Source organism: Takifugu rubripes, chromosome 6 (assembly GCF_901000725.2).
Source record: "Takifugu rubripes chromosome 6, fTakRub1.2, whole genome shotgun sequence".
Taxonomy (NCBI): Eukaryota; Metazoa; Chordata; class Actinopteri; order Tetraodontiformes; family Tetraodontidae; genus Takifugu; species Takifugu rubripes.
In genome coordinates this window covers 9,764,730-9,777,897 of record NC_042290.1, presented here as the reverse complement: position 1 = coordinate 9,777,897, position 13,168 = coordinate 9,764,730, and the positions used below count along the sequence as shown (strand labels likewise).

At 44.0% G+C, this 13,168-nt stretch overlaps 1 protein-coding gene across 5 annotated transcripts; it reads right to left on the bottom strand.

Annotated features, from left to right (window-relative positions):
• Window positions 1–746: 746 nt before the first annotated feature.
• golga2 (golgin A2) lies at window positions 747–12,409 on the bottom strand. 5 transcript variants are annotated; one of them, XM_011604814.2, is made up of 28 exons: window positions 12,295–12,409; window positions 11,049–11,198; window positions 10,375–10,443; window positions 9,384–9,521; window positions 9,100–9,146; window positions 8,935–8,998; window positions 8,466–8,525; window positions 7,838–7,918; window positions 7,405–7,443; window positions 7,269–7,331; window positions 7,002–7,095; window positions 6,811–6,917; window positions 6,618–6,676; window positions 6,392–6,533; window positions 6,210–6,299; window positions 6,022–6,129; window positions 5,855–5,942; window positions 5,595–5,737; window positions 5,230–5,448; window positions 5,006–5,119; window positions 4,620–4,844; window positions 4,396–4,495; window positions 4,148–4,233; window positions 3,759–3,984; window positions 3,469–3,630; window positions 3,275–3,381; window positions 2,968–3,160; window positions 747–2,880 (listed from the first exon to the last, which is right to left on the bottom strand). In XM_011604814.2, exons 1-28 carry the CDS (start codon window positions 12,340–12,342, stop codon window positions 2,618–2,620), a joined length of 3,285 nt encoding a protein of 1,094 aa, XP_011603116.2. In that variant the 5' UTR covers window positions 12,343–12,409; the 3' UTR covers window positions 747–2,617. The 5 variants fall into 5 exon arrangements, with proteins under 5 accessions (XP_011603116.2, XP_011603118.2, XP_029693830.1 ...); XM_011604816.2 differs by lacking the exon at window positions 7,838–7,918; XM_029837970.1 differs by lacking the exon at window positions 9,384–9,521.
• Window positions 12,410–13,168: the final 759 nt, after the last annotated feature.

Below are 13,168 nucleotides of genomic sequence, written 5' to 3'. Positions count from 1 at the left end.
TCACTCCCGTCTCCCCCGAGCCTGTGATTTCAACCGATCCCCCCCCAGCGACATTTTTGTGCCACAGAATTCTGCTGTCAGTGTGATGTGCTCCTTGGCCCCCCCCATCAAAGCCATTAAACAAATAACACCTCTTGTACCTCAGTTGTCATCCAAGCTTTGAAAAAGCCCTTTTCCATAAACCCTTGTGCATCTTAATTCATCTAAAAGCTAAATAAAAAAAACACACACACCATAAAAGGTTATTTAAAAAAGTGGATCTATATGTGTTATTATGTATATGTGTGGTGCATCCTTTCACTGTCTAGAGATTATAGTGCGAAACGTACGGAATCTATGAATATTTAAACTATGAATAAATGAGTATATGTGAAAAATCTGTGATAAAAGCTGTCTGTGACGCACTGATGCGTGTGGACGCTGGTAGGCTGTTGGTGGTCGGCGGCAGAGAGGGTCGGATGTGTGGAAGTCCTGCAGCGGCCAAGACCACAGACGGAACCAGAACCGAGTCTTTGTTGTGCAGGACCGCTGTGCTTTGACGTCACATTAAAAGTCTGTGTATGAGAATCCAGCTGTGGTTTTTGCTTCGTCTTTGCCAATGTGATCAGAGCAGCTCGTGGAAGATTTCCCTAAAAGCATCTACAAGACGGACGAAAGCGGCCGACATCTAAGATTAGGCTTTGATCATCTGAGGCTTTGATTTGTGCCAGTACAAATCCCTTTAAGGAAATGTGATCGAGACAACATTTTTTAAGCTGCTTACTGTGTTTTATTCAGGAAAAAGGGGAGAAAAAATCAATTCAAGGAACCCAAAAAAATAAATCAGCAAGCTTCTGTCAGAAGCAGCCCCCAAATAAATCAATTCTGAGAATAATCCTTCATTTCCATCAACCACACCCAATTTACATTAAAACTGATTAGTAGAGATGCTAACGTAGTCAAATAAATAAATCATTATAGTGAACCGATGTCACCCCCCTCCACTCCCACACACACACATGCTCGCACACGCATCCGGTATAATGAATATACAATATGTTACAGAGTTACAGTATATACACCACCTTTTATAGCAAAGATGATACGTTTCCAGGTCAATCGTGTTACAGTGAAGCTCGGAGGTCATCACATCCATCATCGTTTCATAGCTTTGAAAACAGCAGAAACAAAAGGACTTTTCTGTGACCAGATATTTTAGTGATTTTTTTAGCCCACTCCTAGTAAACTCAAAAGAAAGGAAGAAACATGGACTTAAAAAAAGAAAAAGAAAAAAAAAGATCAACCAAGTGCAACGACTGAAGACAGAAAAGGTTGGCAAAACTTCGCTGTAAAAAACTTCAATTCTAATTATGTATTTTTCTGCTTTTCTTTCCAAATATACTCTTAAATAACACTCCTTCCTGCTGTAATGCTAAATCCTCAAGCTGCACTACTTAAACAGAACAAAACTTTTTTTTTTCCACATCGCGTTCTTGTTAGCGCTTTTTTGCGCCCCCCAAAAATAAAAAAAAATCTGATTTGGGTTTTGGTCCTCCACTTCTGGGACTAAAAAGCCCCCCTGAAGCCTCAGCTTCACCTCCTTCACCCTCTTATTTACACCTTTTTACCCTCCGAGTGCAACACGACACACAAAGGTCAGAAACGGAACTCTCAGCCTCACGGAGCGGCTTCACCGGGTTCCCCTATTCCGAATGACGGGATTTGTACAAGTTTAGTGCAATCTTATTTATAGGATATGATAGAACTCTAGAAAAAACAGCAGAAACTGAGCCACACATCCCGTCCAGTCGTACAGGATCAGACGTGTAACAGAACTGGTTCTTACTGGACTTTAATGTTGGACAGCGCGAGTGAGGGGACGAGGACTGAGGACACTGAGCATCAGATGAGGAAGTAATGCCCTGGTAACTTTCTCTTCACGTGGTCTTTCAATTGCATCTCTCCCGCCAAGGACTTGGTAACGACACAAGCATTTCACATATATTAACATTTCACGGCGTATAAACAGAATTTTCAGTGTTTGGAAGAAAAAAAATAGCTGTTTTTTTTAAACCAATCGACAGTTCCTCCGTCCCCCGTGTCAATAGAGAGCGATCAATTCAAAGTTATGTGCACCGATTTTCCACCTCCTTCCTCCTGTCTTCACCTCTTTTTGCTCACATTTTCTCATGACACACATACGGATAAATAATTTATTACATTCAGACGCGATGCTCTTTCTTTTTGGCATTTGAACAGTGAACTGAGTTTAAACCAAAGTTGCACATAGCATGCTGCTAACTGTTCAACGTTGTTAGTACTTTTAATCAGTGGGGGGGGTCAGAAGGCCCATTTATTGCACTTAAATGTAAGACAGGACATGAGAGGAAGGATGGAAATCACACATTTTGTATGTGTTAAGGAGAGGAATTCTTCTCTTTTGCAGGTCAAGTCAGTCATTTTTACACACGGTAACGTCGACAAATGAACAGAACGGCCGTCCTAATGTCACAGGAACAAACCCAGACAACTCTGAGCCAATTCTGTAAGTGTTTCTGGATATTATATGCTTATAGCTAAAGCTAGAGTTTAATATCTCCCACAATTCAGTCCTTTCACACACGGACACACACACACCTCAAACGACAAGGATCTTCACTTCATCCTGTTCATCAGGCCTGTAGAAAAAAGGGATGCAGGGGTTCTCTCCAAGGAAAGGGGGTGATCTTGCTGTTCCCTGGGGGTTTTGGATCTCGTGGAGCAGCTGCATGATCTGTTGAGCTGTGCCGCCCTCTTTTGGCCCCAGGGATTTGGTATCAGGGTTGGCCGATCCAGATGGAAACAGCTGAGACGGTTCCGAACCTGTTGCGGGCTCCGACAGGGGGATGATCTCCATGGCTTCTGCAGAGAGAGTAGAGAGAGAGAGCCGCCATGAAAAACCTCTTCATTTCTGTTACAGAAACGTTCAGGTTGAAGCTGTTCCTGTACCTGCTCCACCCACAGCATTGGGCTCTGTCTGAAAGTGCGCCTGGTACTCAGACCCAACGTGGTCCTGCCCGACAGGAAGCAGGTCGGGGTTGACTGTGCCCGAGCCGGCCACGGCGCCGGTGTACCGGCTGTACCAGTCGTTCCTCTCTGCCACCAGTCTCATCACCAAATCCTGCAGTTCTGCCAGCTTCATCTGAGAGGACAGAGGAAACAAAACATGAATGAAATCACCCTAATAGTGATTGGGAGCCATAAAATGAGGTGCATCAATATAATGTTTTCATAATAATCCAAATCTTTGCAGTACCTTCATCTCCTCCTTGTCCTGGGCCAACATGTTAATGTACTGCTCCTTCTCGTGGTGCTTCTGCTTCATGATGGCGCGCTGACTCTGGTACAGTGCTATATACTCCCCTGGAGACAGTGAAAGTACCAGAAGTTATTACAAAAATGGGGGAACAGTTGCATTGTGGTTGGTATACGACAGGATTCCCGTCTCACCTATAGTGTCGGTCTCTCCGGAGAGCTGGATGCAGCGATGCTCCAACTCCTCCACCCGCTCCTTCAGGTCAGCCTTCTCTTGCATGAGAGAGGTGAAACGGTGCTGGAGCTTCTCCATGGCAACCTGCAAGGCCTGGTGAACTTCCACCGGCACTCCTCCTTCTGAAGAATAAATCATCACCATCTATCATTACTCATAGGATTACAACACCAGCAGCCAGCGGACAGAGTCAAAAACAAGATTTTCATTTTGAAACTTCTGAACAAACAAAACTTTGCAGCGTCCTCACCAGAATGATCGTGGTCGTGGTCACAGTGAGCGTGCTGGTCGTGAGCGTGAGCGTGATCGTGCTGGTCGTGATCAGCTTTGTGGCTTTGGTGCTGCTGCTCCAGTCTGAGGGCCACGGCCGCCTGGTACCTGGCTGCCAGGTGAAGCCGATGTTCTTCCTCCAGTTGTCTCCGGGCCTCGTCCCTCTCTGCTTCCACCTGAGCCAAAGCTCCTCGAATAAACTGCTCCTGAGGTGGGATAAAAGAAGACACTCCATAAACCCAGGTAATAGCACATTTTTGAGGGCTAATGTCCTAATTAAATTAATGATTTACACTAGTGCAGCATGAATCTAATTTAAGATGGACCAAACTGTTTCAAGAAAAGAACATTTGGAGGAATAATTCTCACCATCTCCTTCTGGTTCTCAAAGTCTTCTGGGATGATGATGGAAGCTGATATTGAGTCCTCTTGCTGAGGGCTTTCTCTGCCTTCTCCTGAGGACATATGAAGTCTGTTAGTCTTCGTGAAAATATATGTAGATATTTCCATGAAAGCGAGTGATTAGTTCTCCGAATGTGACATTTGATTTAGATCCTTAGGGATGAAGGGAAGTTGAGTGTTATTTTGCCTGGAAAGAAAACCGTTTTCCATCCTACCATGGTCTAAGGACGATGAGGCAAGAGCAGAGCTGTTGAGCAGCTCTCTCACTTCACTCTTCAGCTGCTCATTGTCTCGAACCAACAGCTCCAACTGCTCCTGCAGGAGACAGTGACGAGAGCCATGATACATGAGGAATGATACGTACAGAGAAAAGGATCAATTTTACCCTGGAATGCTCAAGGAACATATTGGAGGACTGAGACGCTCGTGAAAACCTCACCTGTGCTTGATTGAGCTGACTGTGACTGATCTCCAGCTCTACCCGGCCTTGGCTCTCATCATGATGCAACCTGTCCATGAGCTGGACCTGCTGCAGATACTGGTGATGAAGCTGTTCCCGCTCTGAAGCAAGAGCCTGGTAACCAGCAGAATACTGCTGCAGGTGGGCCACAAGCTGCTCCCTCTGTGCCAGGAGGCCCTGCGACTCTTGACTTTTCACTTCCAACTAAGACCAATAAACAGATGAGAATCTACTGTTTCCATGAAGGGAATTTTGTTTGGCTCAGGCATAAAGAAATGTTTGAATGTACAGTATATCCTGAATTCTCTGGAATGCATTTTATTTTGTCTGTGATCCCTTTGGTAATTGCCTATAAATGACTCCACCTGCTCTTTGATGTTGTGCAGCTCCTCCTGCAGCTCACCCATCCGACGTGCCAGCTCCTTTTTCACGTGCAGCTCTGACTGGATGGCATTAGTCAGCTCCATGTTCTCATTAGTCTGCATAAAAAGGATTTACTTTCACTTATCTACTATTAACCCACATTATTAAAACATGTGGATATATTTATCCACTAAACGAGTCATACAGGGAAAAAAGGCCGCCTTACCACTTTCACAAACCCGTTCTGTAACTCTGCCAACTGGTCTTTTAATGTTCTGTTCTGGGTGAGAGCGCGGCTGATTGTGGCCTTGTCAGACTGAACATCTTCCAACATGCGCCGGCGATCCTCCTCCTCCTGAACTTGGTTCTCCACCCGTCGCTCCAGTTCTCCCAGACGCGTCTCCTGCTCTGCACACAGGCGGCTCAACTGCTCGTTATCTCGCAGCTGGAAGAAAGATGGCAAAAGCCCATTATAGACGCTGCAAACTGACATTTCAAAGTTCTATTTTAATCGTTTGAAACAAACTAAAATCAGTTTCTTGTTAATGAGTAAATCAGGAGTGATTAAGCATGAAGTACTTTAATGGCTACCTGGGCCTGGAACTGTGCAGTAACAGCATCTTTGTCCTGTTGTAAAGTGTTGAGCACCTCTTCCAGAGCCAGCTCGCGCTCCGATGGCTCCGAGGACTGAGGTTCTGCTTTGTTCTGGGCCTCTCTCTCCTGAGACAACAGTGCTGCACAAATGGGTTCAGAAATGAATTAAACACACGGTAAATATGTAACAAGACTATTATTCCAGTATCCTGGCTATCCATGTGGAGAAAGTCAACAAGACCATTTAAATGTTTTACCTGCAGCACTTTTCAGCTCTGTGATGGCAGCCTCTAGTTCCTGAACTCGGCTAATGTTTTGGTCCCTCTCTTCTGCCACCAAAGCCACCTGTATAGATACAGAGATGACGCGTTTGGCTTCAGAGCTGGCCAACACCAGTGACTCCGCTGATGTGAGCGTAGTCTACCTGTGTAAGCAACTGTTCTGTTTTGTCCTTCCAGACACGACCCTCCACCTGGATCTGTTCTGCATAACGATCCCTCTCTTTCTGCAGATGGCCTATGGACTCCAACAGCTACGACAGGGAAACGTATAAAGAATGGGATCAAAACAGCACTTGCGGATGGCGGCTGCTTGGCATTCATGTGTACAGACCTGATGATTGTGCATTTCTAGCTGCTGCTTCTCTTCAAGCAGCAACTGGGCCTGTTGGGTGGCACTGGTGGGATCAGACTGACTGGAGCACTGACAGAAAAGAATAATCAAGGTTGACTTTAATAAATGGGGGGAAAAAATGGCCGAACAGTCTGCAAATCTGCATCTTTGTATTACTGCACCTGTTGCAACATGAGATCGGCTAACTCAAGACGCTTGCGAAGGTCCTCCACCTCAAATTTCATTGCTCCTTTCTCCTCATTGCTCAGCTTTATCTGCTCTGACAGCTCAGAGTTCTGCTGCTTGGTTTCCTCGCTTACATTGCTGTGAATGGAGAAGCGTGAAGACATTTAGGAATTGGAAGGTGTGCACGTCTACTGTATGGCAGGGTTTGGGTAAGTGACTCACTTTAGTCTAAACAGCTCCAGTCTCAGGGAGTCTCTCTCCTTTTCCAGTTCTTTGTTGTGCTGGGTACAAAAAGTAAAATAAGGTGACTAAAATGACGTGAACAATAACAAATGATGATTTACGCCTGTGTCAACATTCATCCGTCAGTGTTTTTTTTCATTTGAGGGGATTGCTAAATATGAGGGTGTCTCACCTTCTCAAACTGTTTCTGCTGTGTTGACACAGAGGAAAGCGTTCTCTCCAGCTCCGACACTCTCTGCTTTGACGACTGCAGACGATTATTTAACTCCTCGGCCTCGGCTGCACAGAAAGACAGAGACGAGGGGACATGTTGACCTCTTCTCCTGTACATGAATGAAGGCATTAAAAGAAGTGCACATTTACCTGATTTCTGTCGAGCAGCCTGTTGTGTGTACTGCAGCGCTGTTTGCAGCTCGGATTTCTCTGACACTAGTATACCAATAGTCTGAATGTGAACCTTGGGAGAAGAGAGTCAACTTGTTTTATATCAGGTCACCCATCAGATGGACAAATTATAACCTTTAGTTGTCAACAGGCTGGAGGTTAGCATGGAAGGTAATATAATTGAGCTTCATTTCTTTCTGGGATGATTCTCACATTCATCCAATTGAACTCAGCTGCTCGTCTTACCTGCAATTGCTCCCGCATGGCTCCATGTTCTTTGGAATGTTTATCTTCAAATTCTTTGCGTTCCTGAAGTAATGAGCACAGAAATGTAAGAAAAAAATGCATGGTTTGAAAATGACAAAGATCAGCATCGATATACCTTTTGTAACTGTTCTGTCAGTCCTCGAGTTTGCTGCGTCTGCAAAGAAGGAAAATAGTTTCAGAGCAACAACTGTTTCCGGACCTTGACAGTGTTACACAATTCTGCTTGTGGAGAAAATGAAAATGAAAATCTGGCACATCAAGCCTCCTCTGCACGCCTGAGAGGACAGAGGTGTTTAATGAGTGGACATGCTCTAGTTATTAATTTTAATGAACCTTGTGTGTCTGTTTAAAGTTTTGAAAGTATTGAAGGCGAGTGAGGAAATGTCAGAACAATCAGGCATCAACAACCCGATTAGGACTCCAACTTAGATGTGCAGCCAAGTATAGTGGGAGGATAAACAGACCATGCAGAATGCAACCGTTCAATGAACCGAGGAAGAAAACGTCAGATTCTGTACACAAAAACTAAGAGACACGCAGCTTCTTACCAGCTGGTCAAGCTTGGTATTGAGCTGAGAGTTTGTAAGGTTGCTGGAGTCCAGGGCGGCTGCCAGCTCCTGGTTCCGAGTCTATCACGTGCACACATGCATCACAAAAAAGGGGGAAATATAGGAGAGAGTGCATACGGTGAAATGGTAAATGCCAAAAAAACACAAGGAGAAGGACAAGAATAAAGAAAACAAATCAAAAATGACTCTTCGATATGATGGCAAGCAACAACACTGGAACAAAGTGGAGCTAAACTTTCACGAGAGCTGAGAGGCGAATGATTACAAAGGTGGGATCCTCAGGATCTCAATTTCATACGATTACTAGATTTCAGATTGAAAACATACACATGCCATTTATAACTTAACATAGATATACCAGATATTATATACCAATTATTTATTGAATATCGAAACACTTGAGCTTGAAATATTTATTTAGTTCCACACAACCCACAATTGGGAAACGGTCACTCCCGGATGTGTGAAATATTACAGAAGAGCCCAGAGCTGATAACAAATCCTGATCAACACCAGGCAGGTTACAGCAGCATTTATAGCAGCAACTAGCTTGATATTGTATAGACCAAACAGGTGTTATCGAGACACAATGAGATTTCTAACTTACCTCTAGCTCCCTCTCGTTGCCAGAAGATCCACTGTCACCGTTCACATAAGCAACAGACGACTGAAAGAGAAAAACATCATTTTGAAAAATCCCTTTTTGAATAAACAGACAAGTCTTCACCTCAAAACCTGAAGAAACTGCTGCGCTGAGTCAAACGAATGTTTCTTGTTCATGAAACTGTATTTTAGATGTGTTTAATGGAGTAACTGATATAACGAGGAGTGTCTCACAATCCCAAAAGCATCACAACCAAACTAGGTTATCTAGTCTGCTGGACCAGTAGGATGATGTCGAGACACTTGTGGCCACTCGCAACAACTGGCAAATCTGAAAATGCCTCAAGTGAATTCCTGCCCAAAATAGATGCGACACACCCCCAGTTGAAGAACACACCAGTGGCTATATGACAAAGCGCGATTTGACCAGAGGAATGAAATTTGACAGAGTTGAAAGTGGTGCTGGTAAATACCCCAGAGACCAGGCCGTTCAGCTGCTGGGAGAGCTGCCGCAGGCTCTCGGTGGACGACAGCGGTCTGCAGGATGACACGCAATCGCATTAACATCCTGTCTCATTCCATTGAATTTAGAATAACACGTGCACCTTCCTTTGAAACACGCATGCGTGTCAACGCACCTATTTTCTTCCATGGAGTTGTCACCACCATTGGTATCATGATAGTCCTGCAGAGGAAGTCATGACAAAGCAAAAAGAGAGGAAGCTCAAAATGAAAGAAGATAAAATCCAGCGTAAACAGATTTAATGTCTGAGCTCACTTCTACAAACAGGGAACTCTGCTGTTTTCAAACACTCATGTGTCACACACGTACAAAAAAACACTGATTGTCGGGCCGGGATATTTCTGAACATGTATTATTGCTTTTCCAACACAAGCTGCATAAAGAGTGTGAAGGACACACCTGTGGTTCAGTGTGTGGACTGACAGGCTCAGGGTTAGTAGCTGTGTTAGTATTAGCAGGGTTAGACTCGGGCTCGCTCTTTGGCTCCTCCAGCATCTGGGAAACAGACGACCCGATGGTGGCTGCTTCTGCCAACGTCTGAGGTGACACAACAAAAATGCACACTGGTTGAGTGCCAGGAAGCAGAGCTGTTCCAATGGAGGAGCAACAAAAGGCTTTGGATGTGAATCAAACACAAAACCAACAAACACCACAAAGTTACTAAAAAAAAAAAAAAAAGGGAACAGAAGTATTCTTCAGTTTGGCTCATTGATCACACGGCAATGCACAACACGGTGTTCATGCACGCAGGCGAGGTTGAAAATGTGCATGCTGTTTATTCAGAGTCAACGTTTCGAAAGGAGATTGTTTGATCTGGAAGATGAGCAAAAATCCGCCAGTACACAACAGTGGAACGAACCAGCCTAGGTCCGAAAATCTGAACACACAGAGATCTGCATTTCGATAGATAAATAAATAAATAAATAAATAAATAAATCATTTAAACAGCTCTTTCTCCTCCCACAGAGCAAACTGCAAATGCTGTAATTCTGGAGAGCAAATCACCTTTGAGCAAACCCTCAAACCCTCATCAGCTCAGGGGCTGTGTTTCAGTTCAGTCTCATCAAAATTAGTGACATTTTTGCACTATTTTGCTTGAAAACCAAAAAAATGTATCCCTCACATTACTTAGAACTCAAGAGAAATGACTGCACCTGATCTAATCAAAGAGGATTTCTTGCAGTATTATGGAATATATTAAATGAACGGGCAGTCACAGCGCAGTAAAAACACTTCTGTCAATACAGCCAGCTAATAAAATGGTAAATTTGATGACCTAAAACGCACTGACGAAGGAACTAGTGATGAAGGAAGAAGGAAGAGTATTAAAAGCACATGAGGAGCAGTGGAACGTGGTGTTTAAGACGACAGAGAGAAAGAGAAAGCTCACCTGACTGTTGCTATAAGGAGGCAGGGCTACTCCATTGCTTTTTCTAAGTGCTTTCAGAATATTGTCAAACTAAGGGAGATGAAAAAAGCAAGGAGAAGGAAATTAGAAAGTGACAGACATAAACACACAGGGAAAGAGAACCAAGCAGGAAGGAAGGAGCTAAAACATGATCAAGGTGTGGAATAATGAAATGAGGAGGCTCACAATGAGGCACTAGTACAAAGGGGCCGTGCACATCACATTTTAAGGAATTACGGTACTCATCTGTGTCTATCGATGGACCCTACTTCGCACTAAGTGGTTATCCAGAAAAACTAAATAAATCAGGGTTAGGTTACAGATTCCGCACAAAAAAACCAACAGATGGATGCTATAAACCAAATGTGTGACGTAATCAAATGCCTAATTTCATCCCACTGGAGCTACCAATCAGTTTTCAGACATAAACACCACAACATTCCTTGCTTAATTCATTGTTACCAACTCTCGATTAACCCGTCAGTTCTCCAGTGTCTGACGCAGACTTAGAGCATAAAAGCAATGGGTAAAAATCAACATAAAGACTAAAATGTCAATAGATAAACCAGAAGGGCAGTTGACTGGCTGCCTGACAAAGGGCTGAAATACAGTAAAAAGTACCCCCCCCCCCCCCCCCCCAAAAGACTGGGACTTACATTGTCCGGAGAGCTTCTGTCCGTTGAAGGTGCATCAGTCTGGCTTTGCCCCTTGACCTTCCTCTTCTTCTTGGCTCCTGCTCCCCCCGTACTGCTCCCCCTTTCCCCCACCATGCTAGCAGGGGAGCTCTTCTGCTGAAACTCTTTCAGCTGACCGACACACAGAAACAGTCGATATATAAGAATTGCATGCCTGATCATATTTTTCCCAGATGAACAGTTGATACGCCATCTAATACAAATGTGCATCTTCCAAACCTTAAAATACAATCACCCCATCTGGCATGTTTGCATAAAAGCCTCCTGTTCTTGCACAAACAGGATGACCTTCTGGCAAATCACAGTGCGGTGATAAAGTTTAGCTTATTATAGGAAACCTCCAGTTTCTGTATGCATGGGGATGGGGCCTGTCAGCTGTCGTTGGGGACCAAAGGAGAACAGCTGAGGACCTCCAATGTTATGCCCACGACCACTGTGTAGGATAATTGCAAACTAAAGCAGCCGGAACCGTTGCTAACCTCTTGCTAAAGCATTGTTTCACAGCTGATCGGGCCATGTTTCGAATTAGCCTCTTGCTAAAGGACACAGCAGGACAGGGAAGAGGGGATGCCAGCTGTCAAAACAGGCTCCGTCATTCCCCCGAGCTGAAGGCTCAAATGTGAGCCCGGGGCTTGTGGAAAACTGCTTCTGGTTGCGCATTTTGGTAGATTTTGAGCCACCGATCAGATCAATCAGAGAGCCACCTAAATATAGGCTCCCATTCCTGACACTCACACAGCCAACTTCAGTAGTTAGCCAAAAGCTGCTAACGTCAAGTTGCCTCTTAGCATGCTGAGGTTTTTCCCCATTTTTAACAATTACGCCAATAACGACACATGATAGTTTTGACCAAATGAATGACTTGGGTCAGTTAGCAAGTAGTTAAACGGAATACCAAACATTACGAGCATTTAGGTGCCGCAAATAGTCCCCCGTATCAAGAAAAGTTAATGCTAACAACAAAGGCCCGGAGAAAGCACCGGTCTCCAGTAAATCTCGAGGCCTACATGGGAGCGAAGGAGGCGGCGCTGGCAACAGCTCAGTGGCCGGTCGACGTGTAATGACAACACCCCGGCAACGTCAATAGATTTATAGCGAAGAAACAGACACAATTAGCAGAAACAATCCACCAACACAGTGGGAATGTGACCCATTATTCCGTAAAACAACGGATCACTACTTTGAAAGAAATATACATATATTTTACCTTTTTCTTTGCTGCTGCGAGTTTAATTTGCCTGCTCTGATCGGCCATACTGCTGCTCAGTGGTCGAAGGACCGAACCACGTCATCAGTTTGGCGTCTGTTGACGTCTCTGCCGGTAGGGGGCGCTGAGCGCAGACTTCCACTCAACAAATGCATCAAACGGATCGAGAGAAGTTGCATAAGCCTCCCCAAAAAAATCAATTAACTATTATATAACGGGAAGATCACGAGATCCTGTCAAACGTAGATTTTTGTGACTGTATTTTATTGATCTGCCATAACAAATGAATTAATAACAGCTATTACGTTTAAATATTTCTTGCATCTTCCCTTCTGTGCAGGTCCGTCACTAATGGATGATGCATTTCTGGCCACTTACATTCCTTCCTGTGGAGACTGAATCGCTCCTCCTTATGGAGCAAGGTAAATAGGATGCTCCACCAGATCCACACTTTAGAGAGGAAATACTCCAAAGTATTTAAGAAATGTTGCAAAGCAACCACTCACATGTGTAAATTAAAGAAAAAAACGCACTCAGTGCATTACTACAATCACATACTTAGTTATTATCGCTTTATACTTGGTTGTAATAAGTAATACATGAGAGTTTTATGAGCCATTTCCGTTCAATTAAAAGCATCATGACTAGAAACAAATTTAAAAAAACCCAGATCTTTAAATTTTGTTATGTTATTTTGCCGGAATATTGTTTTAGGAGCCACTAGTTAGACTTGTCAATCTTTCTGTTAATCAGCAGGTGGCAGGCTAACCACTGATGGTGGCCAGATTATTTATTTAAAACGGGACAATGCACGAAAAAATATTAACCTCGTGAAACAAGAAATGCTGTCTTGATGGGTGGAACATAAAATAAA